The following is a 21,082-nucleotide window of genomic DNA, read 5'->3' as shown; positions in this document are numbered from 1 at the left end:
GGTTGGGGTGCAGGGCATGGAGTGTGAAGGGTGAGGGGTGCAGGGTATGGAGTGTGTAGGATTGGGGGGGGGGGTGCAGGGTATGGAGTGTGTAGGGTTGGGGGTGCAGGGTATAGATTGTGTAGGGTGGGGGTGCAGGGCATGGAGTGTGTAGGATTGGGGGGGGTGCAGGGTATGAAGTGTGTAGAGTGGGGGTGCAGGATATGAAGTGTGTAGACTGGGGGGTGCAGGACATGGAGTGTGTAGGGTTGGGGTGCAGGGCATGGAGTGTGTATGGTGAGGGGTGCAGGGTATGGAGTGTGTAGGATTGGGGGGGGGGGGGGGGTGCAGGGTATGGAGTGTGTAGGATTGGGGGGGGGGGTGCAGGACATGGAGTGTGTAGGATTGGGGGGGGGGTGATTAGTTTTCCTGAGGTTCCTGTTTCCTCTCTCTCTCTCTCTCCCTCACACACAGCCTGCTCTCTCCTGATGTGTAGAGTGGGGGGGGGGGGGGGGGGATGTGTAGCAGCCAGCAATGTGCTGTGTTGTGTTGTACAGAGATGCAGGCTGTACAGGGGGAGCCTCACCAACTCTAGACACCAGCTGCCTGTAAACTCCTGAGAGAGCCGGCTGTCCCCTCCACTGACTTGTCTCCGCACTCTGCTGCACTCCCCCCGCACTCCTTCCACACCTCCCGCACTCCTTCCTTCCTTCTCTCCCGCACCACAACTCTCCTCCGTCCCGCTCAGCGCTCCAGCGGAGGTGTCGGCTCGTCCCGGGCGCTTTACCTGACTCGCCTCACCCCGGACACCGGAGGAGCCCCAATGCAGTGGCCGTGGCTTTTCACCATCATCTTTGCAAACTTTTGCAGCCGGGGATTGTCTTCCCAACCTGGAAGTCTGAGGAGCCTGAGAGCGTCCAGCCTGCGGAGAGATGGTAGGTGCCCCCGGGGGGGGACTTTATTCCTTGGCCGGGAAGTTTGGGGTGATGAGACTTCTAATTCTATTAGAGAAAGGGAGAGAAGTAGTAGGAACCATTCCATCCTCTCCATGCTGTGTGTGGTGAGGACATGTTGTCCATAGCAACCACATCCCTTTATTTATTGCCCATAGCAACCACATCCCTTTATTTATTGCCCATAGCAACCACATCCCTTTATTTATTGCCCATAGCAACCACATCCCTTGTTTTATTGCCCATAGCAACCACATCCCTTGTTTTATTGCCCATAGCAACCACATCCCTTTTTTTTACTGCCCATAGCATCCACATCCCTTGTTGTATTCCCCCTAGCAACCACAATACTTGTCTATTGTCCATAGAAACCACATCCCTTGTTGTATTGCCCATAGCAACCACACTCCTTGTTTATTGTCCATAGAAACCGCATCCCTTGTTTTATTGCCCATAGCAACCACACTCCCTGTTTTATTGCCCATGGCAATCACATCCCTTGTTTTATTGGAGAAGTTGCCCATAGCAACCTCATCTCTTGTTTTATTGAACATGTTGCCCATAGCAACCACAGCCTTTTTTTTATTGGACCTGTAACCTGTACTAACTGCATCCCTTGTTTTCCTGGACCTGTTGCATATAGTAACCACATCCCTTGGTCTCATTGAAAAGTTGGGGCTTGCTTTCCTGGCATGAACCCCGGTCCCAAGGTGCTGTCATTTCCTAATGGCTGACTTGTGTAGGTTGTCACGTTGAGATTTATTGCCCATGGCAACCACATCCCTTGTTTATTGCCCATGGCAACCACATCCCTTGTCTCATTGAAAGGTTGAAGCTTGATGGGCTGTTATGGGCCTCAGTCCCAGGTGCTGTTCTTTCTAAAGCTGCCATTTCCAATAATGGATCTGTGGAAGTCTAGGGTTCCCTCAGAGGTGTCAAGGCGTTCCTTCAGCTGGAGCTTGTTGGTGTCTGGATGGTTCCAGCTACAATGCCACTTGGCAGAGCTGAAGATCTTTTTTAGGGGGCATACTTATGCCCATCAATATAAGCGACAATTTCCCTATGACTTCCAATTCATTTATTTTTAGCAGCAGAAGTTCTCTGAGACCTGGAAATTACTTGAAGGGTTCCTCTAAAAAAAGTTTGCATAAAGTCTGTCCTAATGGCGGATCTGTGCAGACCAGTGTCGCATGGTCCAAGGGAGCTGCCATCTTTGCCTCTGTTTCATCTGAAGTTGCCATGGTACCAGTTATGACCAAGCCATTTGATGTTTTGACAGCTTGGTGGAGAGCACAAGCAACTGTCACAGCTATCCCTCATGGCATGCCTTGAATGTAACGGTTTTGGGAATTTTCATTTGATGGGTTTAGTGGAGACTCTAATGACAGTCATTGTTATGTGAAGGAACGACGTAAAGTTCTCACACACCACAAGATTTTAGACCTATTGAATAGACACTTCTTTCTTCTTCTTTTCTTCTTCTTTCTTCTTCTTTCTTCCTTCTTCTCCTCCTTTTCTTCTTCTTTCTTCTTTCTTTCTTCTTCTTTCTTCCTTCTTCTTTTCTTCTTCTGTCTTCTTCTTTCTTCCTTCTTCTTTCTTTCTTCTTCTTTCTTCCTTCTTCTCCTTTTCTTCTTTCTTCCTTCTTCTTTTCTTCTTCTTTCTTTCTTCTTTCTCCTTTCTTTCTTCTTTCTTCTTCTTTTCTTCTGTCTTCTTCTTTCTTCCTTCTTCTTCTTTCTTTCTTCTTTCTCCTTTCTTTCTTCCTTCTTCTTCTTTTCTTCTGTCTTCTTCTTCTTTCTTCCTTCTTCTTTCTTTCTTCTTTCTCCTTTTTTTCTTCTTTCTTCTGTCTTCTTTTCTTCTTTCATCCTTCTTCTTTTTTCTATCTTCTTTTCTTCTTTCTTCCTTCTTCTTTCTTTCTTCCTTCTTTCTTCTGTCTTTTTTCATCCTTCTTCTTTTTTCTTTCTTCTTTTCTTCTTTCTTCCTTCTTCTTTCTTTCTTCTTTCTCCTTTCTTTCTTCTGTCTTCTTTCATCCTTCTTCTTTTTTCTGTCTTCTTTTCTTCTTTCTTCCTTCTTCTTTCTTTCTTCTTTCTCCTTTCTGCCCCATTCAAACGAGGCGGACTCTGTCGATACGGGGCCACATTCACAAAGAGATACGACGGCGTATCTCCTGATCCGCCGTCGTATCTCTGAGTCCAGCCAGTCGGATCTATGCGACTGATTCATAAGAATCAGTTCCGCATAGATCTCCCTTAGATCCGACTGGTGTAAGTGACTTACACCGTCGGATCTTAGGCTGCAATCTCCCGCTGGCCGCTAGGTGTCGCCTTGGTCTTTTACGCGTCGGATATGCAAATGAGGAGAACCGCCGATTCAGAAACGAACGCCCGCCCGTCGCTTTTTTTACGTCGTTTGCGTTCGGCTTTTTCCGGCGGATAGTTACCCCTGCTATATGAGGGGTAGCTAATGTTAAGTATGGCCGTCGTTCCCGCGCCGAGTTTCAAATTTTTACGTCGTTTGCGTAAGTTGGTCTGGAATACGGATGGCCGCAATTGACGTTGCCGCCGAAAACAATGACGTCCTAGCGACGAAATTTGGAGCATGCGCACTGGGAAATTTCACCGGCGGCGCATGCGCAGTTAAATCGGCGCGGGAACGTGCCTGATTTAAATTGTACACTCCCCCTAGCCGCGGAATTTGAATTCCGCCAGGGGAGTTACGATCCGACGGTGCAATTTTCGAGGTAAGTGCTTTGTGAATACTGCACTAGCCTCGCTAAATTGCACCGGCGGATCGTAAATCACATAGATTACGCGGATCTAAAGATCCGCTAATCTATGTGAATCTGGCCCACAGAGTCTGCCTGCTCCCGCCAGCTCAGCGGGAGATCAGTCTGCAGATCTCCGCTGAGCCGACGGATGACAAGCTCCTCTCTGCTCACTGAGCAGGGAGGGGCTTGTTGCGCACCGCTGTCTCCTATGGAGCGATCTGATGAAAACCGACAGCATGTCCGTCTTCATCAGATCTTACCCGATCCAATATGGACGGATGGGGACGTGTCCCTATATGTCTGTTTTTAGCGGATCGGATCGGGTCGGATGTCAGCGGACATGTCTCCGATGACATCCGACGCTCCATAGGGATGCATGGAGCGGCCGTTCAGGTCCGCCGTCAAGACTGACAGGCGGACCTGAACGGTCCATCCGTGTGAATAAGGCCTTCTTCTGTCTTCTTTTCTCCTTTCTTCTGTCTTCTTTTCTCCTTTCTTCTGTCTTCTTTTCTCCTTTCGTCCTTCTTTCTTCCTTCTTTCTTCTGTCTTCTTTTCTTCTTTCTTCTTTCTTCTTTCTTCTTACTTCTGTCTTCTTTTCTTCTGTCTTCTTTTCTTCTTTCTTCCTTCTTCTTCCTTCTTCTTTCTTCTTCTTTCTTCTTTTTTTTTCTTCGTTCTTCTTTCTTCTTCTTTCTCCCTGCTTCCTTCTTTCTTCCTACCTTCTTCTTTCCTCATTCTTTCTTTCTTTTTTGTTCTTCTTTCTCCCCTCTTTCTTCTTATTTGTTCTTCTTTCTTTCTTTTTTGTTCTTCGTTCTTTTCTTTCTTTCTTCTTCCTTCTTCTTTCTTCTTTCTTCTTCTTTCCTCTTACTTCTTCACATTTTTGGCCCATACAAGAACTGTAACAAGAACATTAGAGTCATTTCATGAAAGAGTGGGCAAGAAAACGTTACTCATAAATACTTAGGATGGTGAATTTGCTTTAATGAAACCCACTTACTTTTAGATTTATACCTTTTTAGCAATTTCTTTTTCTCAATGCTTCCACACAAGCTTCCCATAAAGTAGATTTATGTGCCCCATGCACATTTTATGAGCTTTCGGAAAATGAATGCTGTAGGGCACATGTGTGCATATCTCCCCCCCCCCCCCCCAAATTGTAAATTAACTTACTTTCCTCTCCCAATAGAGACCTTAGGTCTAAAGGTGAGAATGCACCTCTAAGAGCTCCTGCCCAGGGGGAGGGGAAGGGGGGGCGGTCGCTCAGCCTGTTCAGAATAATTCCTAACGTGTTTCCTCTGCCTGGGCAACCCCTAGTTTGTATCGCTCGCACGCTGCACTTGTGTTTGGTATAGCACCACTATATACATGAGTACAGTTGTGCAAAGCCATGTCAGAGCAAGGCTGTGCACTACACCTGGGCTGCCCAGGCTGAGAAATAAAGTTGGGAATTTCGCTGAATGGCCTCAGACACCCATGTGCAAGAGCATTAGGCCCCAAGGGCATGTTAAAATACTTCTGTGTATGGTGGATCTTTCTGCCAGAAACTGTATGGATCATGGGATTTCACTTACTTGCTCTTCTGTGACCCAGAATCAGCCCGCTGTCGGCTGTCATCACAGAGCCACTCTAGCCTCTGGATGTATCCCGACAATATTGTAGGGATCCACCCAGATGCCTAATTGGCAGCTGGCCGAGCCTCTCAGCACGCCACTGAGAGCCTGACCCAGCTGCCCCCACCCTCTTACCAGTCCTGCACTTCAGTGAGCACTAGAGAGGCAGAGCAGAGAGCGGTGACTGACAGTCACCACTCTCTGTGAAAACCAAGAACTGAGTGATCAACAGTCATGTGATCAGTCAGTTCTCTGGCTTAGAGACGGTGGGGAACAGCTGCTGCAGCATGAAAGTAAGTATGTACTGTATGTTTTGCTTTTTAAACCCCAAACTTCTCCTTTAAAACATGCTTGTTTTGGCTCTTAATTACGTGTTTAACAGGCACATGACATTTAGAAGCATAGGCGTGTAAATTCAGTGGGTAGATTATAAATTTTTTCTAGCCACTTGAATGCATTTGCGTACATTTTTGTGTGTTTACTGTATATGTGTGTAAATTATGCAAGTAAGCATCTCGCCAAATGCCGTTTTGGGGCATTTTTTTCATGCCCCTAAACATTACTCCTAAGTACAAATCTAGATGCCAAAATGTGTATCGACACATTAGCTAATATAGAGTGGTCTTCAGAGGCATAAGAAAAAAGCCTCTAGCAGCATTTTTTTGTGCATGAGGCTTTATAGGCAACAGAACTGTCTCTGCAGGTCGCAGTAACGCCAACTCAGCCTAAATTTTACAAAGACTCGCCCTACATCAGGGATGCCCAGCCAGTGGCCCGGGGGCCACATGTGGCCCGCGGAGCCCTCTGATGTGGCCCGCTAACTCCTGCTCTGGGATCGATGGTTGGCAAGCCCAGATTGCAGGTTGCTGACCTGCCATCCAAGAGCATCAGTGTTGTAAATGATGCCGGTGGTAGAGGAAGCAATCGGCTTTTCAGAAAGCGCACCACACTTGCAGGATATAATAGACGTCTATGGCAAAGTGCAGCTAACCGGCAGGAAAACCACAGGTACACTGTGCCGCAATTGACTGCAGACCATCAGTGTAAAAACAGCCTTAGGCCCCTTTCACATGATTGATCTAACCCAATCGGAACCTCTAATCGCCTCTATGGAGCGGCAGATGTAAACAGACTTTTGTCCGTTTACACCTGCAGGGATCTGCCCCCTTCTATCTGATTGGATCGGAGGTCCCATAGATTAGATTGGGCTGTGTCTTTGTTTGCTTTGCATAGGCAGACAGGACACAGACCTGTCATCTGCCCACTCGGCTCATTGTGGCCCGTGACTGGTTTCTAAGTCGCTTAAGTGGCCCTCGGCCTTCAAAAGGTTTGGGCACCCCTGCCCTACATGATGTCCAAATCTCCCTTTATTGACCAAAGATCTTCTACTTTCATCATTTCAGGTGTTCCATATTTTGCAAAACAGTTTAACATGCTGTAAAGGTTTATTTTGCTTATTTTGGTTTATTTTGCTATTTTGGTTTCTGTTTACCGAAATACTGACAACGTTTATTTATGGAGATTGCAGCATGTTATTTATATACACTGGATATAATTCTATGTTTTTTGTTCTTTGTATGTAAAAGTGACCAAGTACTGCTTTTTAAGTCACACCGCTTACATGGTATAGCCACACCCAGTTTGTGCCGCAGAACGTGCCACTTTCTATTCAACCTATACACCTGCCTTTCTCATCAAGGATTCTGTGGATCATTAGGGTTCCTCCAGAGGAAGCTAGGGGTTCCTTGAGAAATCAGAAATGTATGACTCTTAGATAAGTAACTGATGACCCTTTTGATCCTTTTAGCTATTTGTATGAGGAGCATTCCTTCCACTGGCCATAAATGGAAGGAGCATCCCCCCCACTGACCACAAATGTAAGGAGCATTCCTCCCACTGAACACAAATGTAAGGAGCATTCCTCCCACTGACCACAAATGTAAGGATCATTCTCCCCACTGACCACAAATGTAGGGATCATTCTCCCCATTGACCACAAATGTAAGGATCATTCTCCCCACTGACCACAAATGTAAGGATCATTCTCCCCACTGACCACAAATGTAAGGATCATTCTCCCCACTGAACACAAATGTAAGGAGCATTCCTCCCACTGAACACAAATGTAAGGAACATTCCTCCCACTAACCACAAATGTAAGGAGCAATCCTCCCATTGACCACAAATGCAAGTAGAATTCCTCCCACTGGCTACAAATGTAAGAAGAATTCCTCCCACTGACCGTAAATGTAAGGAGCATTCTCCCCACTGACCATAAATGTAAGGAGCATTCCTCCCACTGACCACAGATGTAAGGAGCATTTCTCCCACTGACCACAAATGTAAGGATCATTCTCCCCACTGACCACAAATGTAGGGATCATTCTCCCCATTGACCACAAATGTAAGGAGAATTCCTCCCACTGACCACAAATGTAAGGATCATTCTCCGCACTGACCACAAATGTAAGGAGCATTCTCCCCACTGACCACAAATATAAGGATCATTCCTCCCACTGACCACAAATGTAAGGAGCATTCCTCCCACTGACCACAAATGTAAGGAGCATTCCTCCCATTGACCACAAATGCAAGTAGAATTCCTCCCACTGGCCACAAATGTAAGAAGAATTCTTCCCACTGACCACAAATGTAAGGAGCATTCCTCCCACTGACCACAAATTCAAGGAGCATTCCTCCCACTGACCACACATGTAAGGAGCATTCCTCCCACTGACCACAAATGCAAGTAGAATTCCTCCCACTGGCCACAAATGTAAGAAGAATTCCTCCCACTGACCGTAAATGTAAGGAGCATTCTCCCCACTGACCATAAATGTAAGGAGCATTCCTCCCACTGACCACAGATGTAAGGAGCATTTCTCCCACTGACCACAAATGTAAGGATCATTCTCCCCACTGACCACAAATGTAGGGATCATTCTCCCCATTGACCACAAATGTAAGGAGAATTCCTCCCACTGACCACAAATGTAAGGATCATTCTCCGCACTGACCACAAATGTAAGGAGCATTCTCCCCACTGACCACAAATATAAGGATCATTCCTCCCACTGACCACAAATGTAAGGAGCATTCCTCCCACTGACCACAAATGTAAGGAGCATTCCTCCCATTGACCACAAATGCAAGTAGAATTCCTCCCACTGGCCACAAATGTAAGAAGAATTCTTCCCACTGACCACAAATGTAAGGAGCATTCCTCCCACTGACCACAAATTCAAGGAGCATTCCTCCCACTGACCACACATGTAAGGAGCATTCCTCCCACTGACCACAAATGCAAGTAGAATTCCTCCCACTGGCCACAAATGTAAGAAGAATTCTTCCCACTGACCACAAATGTAAGGAGCATTCCTCCCACTGACCACAAATTCAAGGAGCATTCCTCCCACTGACCACACATGTAAGGAGCATTCCTCCCACTGACCACACATGCAAGGAAAATTCCTCCCACTGACCACAAATGTAAGGAGCATTCCTCCCACTGAACACAAATGTAAGGAGCATTCCTCCCACTAACCACAAATGTAAAGAGCATTCCTCCCATTGACCACAAATGCAAGTAGAATTCCTCCCACTGGCCACAAATGTAAGAATAATTCCTCCTACTGGCCACAAATGTAAGAAGCATTCCTCCCACTGACCACAAATGTAGGGAGTTTTCTTCCCACTGACCACAAATTTAAAGAGCATTCTTCCCATTGAGCACAAATGTAAGGAGCATTCTCCCCACTGAACACAAATGTAATGAGTATTCCTCCCACTGACCAGAAATACAAGTAGAGGGGGTAATCCACAAAGATCCGGCGTAACTTAATTTTTCCCATTTAAGTTACACTGCCTTAAAATTCCTACCTAAGTGCCCGATCCACAAAGCACTTACCTAGAAATTTTTGGCTGTGTAACTTAAATTCCGCTGGCGCAAGGCGTTCTTCTTTTCATGGGGGCGATTCCCATTTAAATTAGGCGCGCTCCCGCGCCGGCCGTACTGCGCATGCTCGTGACGTAATTTTCCCGACGTGCATAGCGCGAAATTACGTTATGCCGAGCTTTGTGGATTGCGACGGGTCAATAAAGTTGCGTCGGGAAGAAAAAAAGATACGGCGAAAAAAAAATTCAAAACAAAAAAAAAATCGCGTCGCTGGACAGAAGGGTCTGCTTTTACATGGTGTAAACAGTTTACACTTTGTAAAAGCAGCCCTAATTTTGCGTTTGCAAACTAAAACTTACGGAGAAATAACGAAGCTGAAAAGCTTCGTGGATCTCCGTAAGTGCTAATTTGCATACCCGAGGCGGCATTTCGACACAAAATGCCCCCAGCAACGGATGCGGTACTGCATCCTAAGATCCGGCAGTGTAAGTCCCTTACACATGCCGGATCTTCTGCCTAACTATGGAAAACTGATTCTGTGGATCAGTTCCATAGTTCGAAACAGGGATACGACGGCGTTACAGCAATTACGCCGTCGTATCCCTTTTGTGGATTTGGCCCAGAATTCCTCCCACTGGCCACAAATGTAAGAAGAATTCCTCCCACTGACCACAGATGCAAGTAGAATTCCTCCCACTGACCATAAATGTAAGGATCATTCTCCCCACGGACCACAAATGTAAGGAGAATTCCTCCCACTGAACACAAATGTAAGGAGCATTCTCCCCACTGACCACAAATGTAAAGAGCATTCCTCCCACTGACCACAAATGTAAGGAGCATTCCTCCCACTGATCACAAATGTAAAGAGCATTCCTCCCACTGACCACAAATGTAAGGAGCATTCCTCCCACTGATCACAAATGCAAGGAAAATTCCTCCCACTGACCACAAATGTAAGGAGCATTCCTCCCACTACCACAAATGTAAGAAGCAATCCTCCCACTGACCACAAATGCAAGTAGAATTCCTCCCACTGACCACAAATGTAAGAAGAATTCCTCCCACTGAATGTAGTAGTGGAGTATACGCCAGCATTAATTCGTATTGGGCCTGTATATTGATTCTAGCTATAACTGTTGATAAGTTGGGCGCGTCCTTGGATTTCCACAGGCTGGTTATAGTGAGTCTTGCTGCTACTAGTGTGTGGAATACAATTGTTCTAGATTCTTTAGGATAGTTAGATATCCAAATTGATACCTAGTAAAGCTGTGGCAGGGTTTAGTTTATTTAGGATGCCTGTGAGATCTGCTATAAAGGAAGTAATTGAACCAGCCGGACCTCCTTAGTTGCGACGACAAACTTTCATCAGGACTGTTTTCTTCTACCCGGTAATGATCGATTTTAATTAATCTCTTTTATACAAATTATACCATACTTATATATTGTAATGTTTTTTCCTCTGCCCCCCCACCCCCCATTTCTTTCATGAAAAGTGCCCCTATATAGATGGGGCCTAAGTTGGAGGCGATATTTTGGAAAAAGAAAAATATGTAATATCATTAAATAATTATTTGCAATTTCCTTTCAGTCACCACCAAAAAACCTCTGAAGAAGACCTTTTGGTCGAAATGTGTTAGTTCTAATTTTTATACATGCGCTGTTCACTGTATCTAGCTGTATATCTATTTGTGATGTGCTGTAAATATATGGAAATGTTATAATTGTCCTTTGTTATACCGCAACTCATGTCCTATTTATACTCCCCATTCCCCCACGTTGTATGATACTTTTCCCCAATAAATCTTTTTACATAATGCATTCTAACTCTTCATTTTGAGCTGCCTAAAAACCCCACTGGGGGAAAAACTTCTCTGTCGCCTTAACCGGGGTGAGCAGCATTTCTCTCTGCCCTAAGTGTTTTGTCCCTTCTTTGTAATTGAATTCCAGAAGCTATGTAGATTTTTACAGCTCCATAATATGTGTAAAAGGTTTCCTATCTGATCGTTGCATCTCCAACACTCATTAGACGTTGAGGGATATATTTTCGCTAATTTATATGGGGTCAGGTACCACCTATTTATTATTTTTTGTGCATTGTCCCAGTGTTAAATACATGCTGATGACTTGCTAGCTATATGAATTGCTTTTTTCCATTGGTCTCAGGTAAATCCTTGTTCTAAATCTTTCTCCCACTTAGTCGTGTGTGCATCTTTATTGTCAAATGGGTGGGTAGATAGTAAATCGTAAAAGAGAGAGATTCCTTTTATTATTTGTTGGTTTTGGAGGGTGAAAAATTGCCATATAATGGAGGGGATTTCTACAGGGTCAGTCGGATTGAACTCTTTTAGTCTGGTGTGTTTGGTTAGAGTGATCTCTTTGTATTGCAAGGGTAGATTTCCGTAAAGATGAAAACCTTCCTTAACCCATTAATCTACATTTAGACGTATTCTACAATAGTTGAATGCAGATGTCGGTATCATCCACTGACCACAAATTTAAAAAGCATTCTTCCCATTGAGCACAAATGTAAGAAACGCTCTTTCCTCTGACCACCAATCTAGGGAGAAATCTTGCCACTGACCACCAATCTAGTGAGGAATCTTCCCACTGATCACCAATATAAGGCCGTTTTCAGCAGAGAGATGACTGAAGTCCGCTCTTTGCTGAATTCACATAAATCAGTCCAGGAATCTCGTCATCCCGACAATGGGAGTCTGGATCCACCAGGTGCCTGGACTGACACCCGTCTCAGCCTTTTGGTGAGCTGCTGAGAGACTGAGCCATCCGCTCCACCCCTTCCACAGCTCAGAGCTCCAGTGAACGAGGAGGAGGCAGAGTGGAGAGATGCTGATTGACAGTCACCTGCTCTCTGCTTAGGGAGCTGTCAGAAGCGAGTGATCAGCGGTGTTTTTGCTTGCTCGGTTCAAACATATAGAGCTTTCTTTTGGTGGTATTTGATCACCGCTGGGTTTTGAATTTTTTGTGCTATAAACGAAAATAGACTGGCATTTTTTAAATAAAAACAATATCAATTTAGGCCATAATGATGTATTCGCGACCTCATCCAATTTGGGTGCAGATGGAGGCCGAAGCCTGTAAGACGCATGCAATTTCCTGCATTCTCTGGTTATCCCCTAAACAAAGACCCCAATTCTATGTCCGGCACTCTCTATCTCTCTGAGCATATGGGACAGACTACTTAGATCCCACAAATTTCAATCTTTACATACTCCATTAGCTCCATCCTTAAGGAGTGTTCTTCCCACTGACCACAAATGTAGGAAGCATTCTTCCCAGTGGTCACAAATGTAAGGAACATTCTTCCCACTGACCACAAATGTAAGCTACATACTTTTCACTGACCACAAATGTAAGCTACATACTTTCCACTGATCACAAATGTAAGGAACATTCTTCCCACCAGTAGTGTATTTAGGTTTTGTGCTGCCCTAGGCCCGACTAAACGCCTGTTTAAGACCCGCCCTGATATTTTCGAGTGGGGACACTAGTTCTGGGGGGGAGCAATGGATTTCCTTAATTTGCATAGATTTCCTCTCACTTTCTGTTTGGCTATGGGGCAGGAAGTAAAGGGAAATCTCTGCAATGGGACAGGGATGGTAAAAAATAAACCAACAGGGGCTATAACCCTCCCTTACTCTATCCAAAATGAAAAAAAAAGTGTTGCCTATAGTTCTACTTTAAGCACAAATTTCTAATAATTTTATGGAGAGGACTAAGGCCCTGTACACACAAAAACAGACTGAAGTTCAGTTTCATCAGTCCAAACCTACCGTGTGTATGGCCCATCAGACCTTTGTCCTTCAGACCAAAGTTTTGAAACTTGCTTTAAAATCGGACTGATGACCGATCGGTCAAAACCGATGGTTAGTACGCAAAAGCATCGATTCAAAACCCGCGCATGCTCAGAATCAAGTCGCCGCATGCTTGGAAGCATTGAACTTCGTTTTTTTTAGCACGTCGTTGTGTTTTACGTCACCGTGTTGGACTCGATCGGATTTTGAACTGATGGTGTGTAGGCACATCAGAACATCAGTCCATCCGTCCATCAGACTTCAGCCTTCAGTCCATTTTCATCAGTTTGGACTGATCGTGTGTACAAGGCCTAAGAAGATACAGTCCTGATCAAAAGTTTAAGACCACTTGAAAAATGGCAAAAAAATCATATTTTACATTGTTGGATCTTCACAAGGTTCCAAGTAAAGCTTCAACATGCAACAAGAAGAAATGAGAGTGAGACAAAACATTTTTTTGAGCATTCAATTTAATGAAAACAACGAATAAACTGAAACAGGCTGTTTTTCAGCTGATCAAAAGTTTAGGACCACACCTCCAAAAAAAAAAACTAAACCCCCCCAAAACAGAAATCCAACTTCCAAACATGAACTCAGTAATGAGTAGCTCCGCCGTTATTGTTGATCACTTCAAAAATTTGTTTCGGCATGCTTGATGCAAGCGTTTCCATGAGGTGAGTGGGAACATTTCTCCAAAAGATGTATGTAGGTTCTGGAAAGATGCAAGACTGGAGGTTACAGCTGCATGAGCACAATAGCAGCCCATTACAAAGATGCTTTATTTAGTGATTATGAGTGAGGGGAGATAACCTTGGCTTAGGAATCACAGGCACTCTATGGAAATGCTGAAAAGGAGAAACGGTTCCAAAAATGTGAACTATGTGAGGGGGTAACAGAAATGCGCATGGTGCTCAGATTTCACAAGTCGCCAGGTATTTCTGTTAGAAGGTTTGGGATGTGCCAGGAAAATCCTGAGTCACTGTTTAGATTGCTGCCTTGCTGGATTTCATTGGACTTAAAGCTCCTAATACTCATGTAATCACTAGGACCGTGTTCCAAGATAACTTATCTTATGTGCTGTCTCTATGTTTACTTATTATAAGTTTACTTCTTAACCTTGCTTAGCTGTGTGATTGTGCTGCCAAAGGGATATAGTAATACACATAATGGGCTCTGCAGTGAAGGCTACTGCAAATAAATATTACTTAAGACCGAGAAATAGACATACCATAAAGTATGACAGACAGAGCCTGAAGAAAAAGATAGGTAGATAGATAGATAGATAGATAGATAGATAGATACTGTGGAAATAGATGGTTAAAGCCCAACTCCAGGATTAAACCCCTTGACCTCCGGAAAATTTACCCGCCTTCATGACCAGGCCATTTTTTGCATTACTTTAACTGACAATTGCACGGTCATGCAATGCTGTACCCAAATTAAATTTTATATACGGTATATATTTTTTCACACATATAGAGCTTTCTTTTGGTGGTATTTGATCACCGCTGGGTTTTGAATTTTTTGTGCTATAAACAAAAAAAGACTGAAATTGTTTAAATAAAAACAATATCAATTTAGGCCAGAGGTCTCCAAACTGCGGCCCGAGGGCCAGATGTGGCCCTTTGCTAGCCTTTATCCGGCCCTTGGGGCACAATTCCTCCCACTAACATGTGGCACTAATCCTCCCATTAACACCAACAATGGGGCACTATATTATCCACCGATACCAATGATGGGATACTACTCCTACTAATAGGGGGAATACTCCTCTTCCTATTAACCACCAACCCTGAGGCCATATATGTTTTCACTGATGCCGGGCCCGTGACTTTTTCTTCCCTTGCTGGCCCCAATCCGGCCCTCCTAAAGTCTGAAGGGCAATAAAGTGGCCCTTTGTTTGTAAAGTTTGGAGACCCCTGATTTAGACCATAATGATGTATTGTGCTACATATTTTTTGTAAAAAAAAAAAAAAAAAAATCACAGCTCACAACCTCATCCAATTTGGATGCAGATGGAGGCCGAAGCCTGTAAGACGCATCCAATTTCCTGCGTTCTCTGGTTATCCCCTAAACAAAGACCCCCAATTATATGTCCAGCACTCTCTATCTCTCTGAGCATATGGGACAGACTACTTAGATCCCACAAATTTCAATCTTTACATACTCCATTAGCTCCAATATTGGGAAACATAACCACTTATGCCCCAGACCAATATGCTGGCTAAAGACCCAAGGTGTTTTTACAGTTCGGGACTGCGTCGCTTTAACAGACAATTGCGCGGTCGTGCGACGTGGCTCCCAAACAAAATTGGCGTCCTTTTTTCCCCACAAATAGAACTTTCTTTTGGTGGTATTTGATCACATCTGCGGTTTTTAGTTTTTGCGCTATAAACAAAAATAGAGCGACAATTTTGAAAAAAATGCAATATTTTTTACTTTTTGCTATAATAAATATCCCCCAAAAACATATATAATTTTTTTTTCCTCAGTTTAGGCTGATACATATTCTTCTACCTATTTTTGGTAAAAAAAATCGCAATAATCGTTTATCGGTTGGTTTGCGCAAAATTTATAGCGTTTACAAAATAGGGGATAGTTTTATTGCATTTTTTTTTTTTTTTTTACTATCAGCAATTTTTTTCGTGACTGCGACATTATGGCGGACACTTCGGACAATTTTGACACATTTTTGGGACCATTGTCATTTTCACAGCAAAAAAAATGACAGTTGCAGTTTGGGAGTTAACCACAGGGGGCGCTGTAGGAGTTAGGGTTCACTGTGTGAGTATTTACAACTGTAGGGGGGTGTGGCTGTAGGTGTGACGTCATCGATCGTATCTCCCCTATAAAGGGGATGACGCGATCGATACGCCGCCACAGTGAAGCACGGGGAAGCCGTGTTTACACACGGCTCTCCCCGTTCTTCAGCTCCGGGGACCGATCGCCGCACTCGAGCGGCGATCGGGTCCGCGGGACCCGCGGTCCCGGAGCCCGCGACCCACGGCTGGGTACAAGTACAGGACGTATATATACGTGCTTGTGCCCAGCCGTGCCATTCTGCCGACGTATATGTGCAGGAGGCGGTCCGGAAGTGGTTAAACTTCACCCCGGGCCTCACCCCTAGAACATTTGAATGGTGGACAAACAAAGGGTTACTGAGAATAGCAGATATATGTGACAGGGGCATTTTAACGAGAAAAGCACTAGAGGATAAACATCAGCTACTGATCTAAGAATTTTTCCGGTACTCACAGATAACGCATTTCTTAACTCCTATTTCCAGAAACTCGGACATAACTACGATGACCCCAATGGAATATTTTTGCACACAGTTCGATAAGATCAGGGGTCATATCTCAGAAATATACACAGTCCTGACAAATTGTTCCAAAAAACTAGAATATATGAAAAGATGGGACGCTGACCTTCAGGAGACCATTGAGCTGGACGAGTGGCACAATATAGCCCAGGGGGCCATGAAATCCATCATAAATACTTCATTAATAGAAGCCAATTTCAAAGTTTTAATGAGATGGTATATGGTCCCTGCAAGACTGGCGACCTTTATACCTTTATACCCCTCGATGTTTTCATGGCTGTGAACAACTGCGAACGATGTACCACTCATGGTGGCAGTGTCCCAGGGTGAGGTGCTACTGGATCAGGGTGTACAATTTTGTGTATACCCTCACCCAGGTAAACTTGATTAAATCTCCAAGACAGGCATTGCTGGGTGCCGAGCTAGAATCAGCCTCAAAACCCCAAAGGCTTTTTATAAAGTTTATATTTACAGCGGCTAAAATCACCATAGCTAAGTCATGGAAATCAGTGGTGGTGCCATTCGACCAGCTCAAACATAAACTCTCCTGGATTATGCTAAATGAACGAATGACTGCAACTTTAACCACTTAAAGGGGTTGTAAAGACAAAAATATTTTCCTCTTAAATTAAAGTCTGACAGTAGCTGATAAAGTAAAAAGTAATGTTTTGCATTATAACTAGTTTGATACCTGTTGAAATCGAGCTGTTTTATTCACCTCTGTCACACCTGAATCATTATTCTCACTGACTTCCTGGTTTGCGGTGCACATTCATTCTTGCTACATCACGGCCTAATGGGAACAACAGTTCCTATTAGGCTTAGCCTCCATGCCTGTGAGGGATAAGAGAGCATCTTCACACAGGGCTGTAGTCATAGGGAGGGGGTGAGCACATTCTGCTTTCCACCATGCAAAACAGCTCAGATGCTGGTGGAAAGCAAGAAGAGGAGAGACAGGAAATGGCATTTTCAAACCTGGATTACTGTATTTTGGAGGTCAAAAGGAAAAACGAGGGAAGTGATATTTAAATGCTCTAGCTTACAGCAATCAATTGATCTAATAAAAAACAAACCTTTAGTGTTCCTTTAAGGACCCCTTCACGCCGATATACATCGGCAGAATGGCATGGCTGGGCACATCCATGTACCTGTACGTGGCCCTTTAAGCCCAGCCGTGGGGTCGCACGCGCGCGCCGCCGGCGCGTGCACGTGACCCGGTCCAAAGCTCCGAGGGACTCGCAGATCCGTTCGCCGCCGAAGTCCCGCGATCGGTCCCCGGAGCTGAAGAACGGGGAGAGCTGTGTGTAAGCACATGATCATCAGAAAGGGGCACAGATAATGGGAAAAAATACACCCCCCCTAAGCTAGCAGGAGTGGCGGAGTGGGGGGGAGGTGTAATTCAGATTTTTTTTTATTCTGCACTGACAGTCTTTGAAATTCCCCCAGCCCCTGTTCAAATCCAATCCGGGGACAGACTTGGTCCGGGGACTGTCCACGGAAACCGGGGATGTCTGGTCAGCCTAAACTGTAGGGCAGCCCATTCATTTCAGTGGGCTGCCCTATGCGTGAGGCACCATGCGTTGTGGCGTGCACGACCATGCGTGTGTTAGCAGATACTTGGAGATGCCTATAAGAAATGATGGCACCTGCCACATATCTGCTGAAGGGCAGCACATTTCTGTTGCGTGTCAAGAAAGCAATCGATTTTGTGTGCGTTCCCGAGTGAGTGTGATGTAAATGTCGGCATCTGTTACACTGTAAATAAATGGCATCACATTTTTTAGATGAGACCATTGTGTCCGGTTATTATTAGGCATTCAGCTTAAGCCTCTGAGCCACTTACAATGGGCTCTTGGACAGAGGACAGTGCTCTGCTCAGAGTAGACTCTGCACAGCTGTCCTCCTGTACAATACCCAAATCCCATTAGATCCATGCTCATATCAGTTTCCAGACTTCTCTTTCACACGGGACCCAGTACACCCAGGTGCAAACACAGCTCAGTTATTGCTAGTGATAAATATTGTTGTTTGTTCTTCCCGTATTCAGCACTGGATCATTCCGGCTCCTCTTAGCCTCAACAAATGTGGGATGATATGATTTACAGGAAAGTTTTTTTTTTGCAGCTTTTAAATGGAAAAAAACTGATCTGACTCTGATCGAAGTATTGTTCTATGCGGCCTGTCATCGTTATCAACTGCCACTTCCAATAAGTGTCATGTGATGTTATCAACTTTCAGCTATCAGCCGTGATTTTCAACTGCCACTGCCAAGTAACTGAAGGGAAAGTGATTTGTAGTAACTCACAGCGTGTGCTGCTGAACATCATGGTGATTTCAAGCAGTGTCAAGCTGCGGACATGCCATGCAATGAGCTGCTGATTGGATGATGTCACAACCAATCAGAGATTGGCCATTTGTATGGTTTAAATGGTTGGCTTTTGGTATTTTCCAATGTGCACCCACAATGCAGTATAAATGCCCCTTTATAAAGTACTGCAGGACCTTTATTGCATTATGTGTGTGTGAATGGGGTAGGGGGGGCTGTGTATAGGGGGGGGGGTGATTTATCTGTTTTCATCTGGGTTTTGGGGGAACTTTCCAGACACCTTATTAAAGAATTATATGTACTTTTCAGACACTTTGGGGCAGATCCACAGAACGAGTACGCCGGTGTATCTACTGATACGCCAGCGTACTTTCAAATTACCTGCGTCGTATCTTTGGTTTGAATCCTCAAACCAAGATACGACGGCTTCTGGGTTAGATCCGACAGGTGTACGTCCTCGTACGCCTTCGGATCTAAAATGCAATACTTTGGCGTCCGCTGGGTGGCGTTCACGTGGTTTTCTGCGTCGGGTATGCAAATTAGCTATTTCCGACGATCCACGAACATACGCGCGGCCGTCGCATTCTCTTACGTCGTCTCTAGTCGGCTTTTTCCGGCGTATAGTTAAAGCTGCTGTTTTGCGGCGTAAAGTTAGACTTGCCATGTTAAGTATGGCCGTCGTTCCCGCATCTAAATTTGAATATTTTTTTTTGCGTAAGTCGTCCGTGAATCGGGATGGACGTAATTCACGTCTAAGTTAAAAAAAATGACGTCGTTGCGACGTCATTTAGCGCAATTCACGGCGGGAAATTTAGAAACAGAGCATGCGCAGTTCATTCGGTGCAGGGGACGCGCTTCATTTAAATGAAACACGCCCCCTAATCGCCGATTTGAATTCCGCCGCCAGAGATAGACTACGCCGTCGTAACTTACGGCGCAAAATCTTTAAGGATTCGAAATTACGCCAGGTAAGGTACGGCGGCGTAGCGTATCTCTGATACACTGCGCCGATCTATTTCTATGTGGATCTGGCCCTTTGTTAGTATATTAGGTCGGTTAGTACTTGGATACCTCCCAACTTTTTGAGATGGTAACGAGGGACACCTATTATCAAAAGTATGTAGGCATAGGACACATACCCTGCCACGCCCCTTAACCACTACTCCACCGCCCGCCGTCATATGACGGCGGGAAGATGAGCCTATTTTTCTGGGTGGATGTCATATGACAGGGGGCGGGCGCGCCACATCCCGATGTCCGACGGGCACCCGCGATTGCCCAGTAACTGAGCAGGACCGTGGATCTGTGTGTGTAAACACACAGATCCACGTCCTGTCAGAGAGAAGAGACCGATGGTGTGTCCCTTCTACATAGGGACACCGATTAGTCACCTCAACCAGTCAGTCCTCTCCCCCCCACAATAAGAATCACTCCCTAGGGAACACATTAACCCCTTAATCGCCACCCTAGTGTTAACCTCTTTCCTGCCAGTCACATTTACACAGTAATCAGTGCATATTTATAGCACTGATCGCTGTATAAATGATAATGGTACCAAAATAGTGTCAAAATGTCCGATGTGTCCGCCACAATATCACAGTCGCTATAAAAAACGCAGATCACCGCCATTATTAGGATTTAAAAAATTCTATAAATCTATCCCCTATTTTGTAGACACTATGGGGCAGATCCACAAAGAGAGTACGCTGGCGTATCTAGTGATACGCCGGCGTACTTTCAAATTTCCCGCGTCGTATCTTTGTTTTGAATCCTCAAAACAAGATACGACGGCATCTGGGTTAGAGCCGACAGGCGTACGTCTTCGTACGCCTTCGGATCTTAGATGCAATTCTTCGGCGTCCGCTGGGTGGCGTTCCCGTCGTAATCCGTGTCGAGTATGCAAATTAGCTATTTCTGACGATCCACGAACGTACGAGCGGCCGTCACATTCTTTTATGTCGTTTCCGTTCAGCTTTTTTCGGCGTATAGTTAAAGCTGCTATTTGGTGGCGTACGCAATGTTAAGTATGGCCGTCGTTCCCGCGTCGAATTTGAAAATATTTTTTGTTTCTTTGCGTAAGTCGTCCGTGAATGAGGCTGGACGTAATTTACGTCCACGTCAAAACATTAACGTCCTTGCAACGTCATTTAGCGCAATGCACGGCGGGAAATTTAGGGACGGTGCATGGGCAGTTCATTCTGTGCGGGGACGCGCTTCATTTAAATGAAACACGCCCCCTACTCGCCGATTTGAATTAGGCGCCGTTACGCCGCAAGAGATACACTACGCCGCCGTAACTTACAGCGCAAATTCTTTCTGGATTCAAAGCTTCCAAAAGTAAGTTACAGCGGCGTAGCGTATCTCACATATGCTGCACCCATGCAATTGTATGTGAATCTGCCCCTATAACTTTTGCGCAAA

At 44.9% G+C, this 21,082-nt stretch overlaps 1 protein-coding gene across 1 annotated transcript in view; it reads left to right on the top strand.

The window, feature by feature from the left end:
* Positions 1 to 497: 497 nt before the first annotated feature.
* Positions 498 to 21,082, top strand: part of PDGFD (platelet derived growth factor D) — a 368,901-nt gene continuing 348,316 nt past the window's right edge. Inside the window, exon 1 of the mRNA XM_040340228.1 lies at positions 498 to 914. Within this exon, the coding sequence (XP_040196162.1) occupies positions 803 to 914 (112 nt within the window). The 5' untranslated portion in view covers positions 498 to 802. The remainder of the gene's footprint in view (positions 915 to 21,082) is intronic.

This window comes from Rana temporaria, chromosome 2, assembly GCF_905171775.1.
Source record: "Rana temporaria chromosome 2, aRanTem1.1, whole genome shotgun sequence".
NCBI classification, from domain to species: domain Eukaryota; kingdom Metazoa; phylum Chordata; class Amphibia; order Anura; family Ranidae; genus Rana; species Rana temporaria.
Note: the sequence above shows the minus strand (reverse complement) of the source record. Positions and strands in the feature narration are given on the sequence as shown.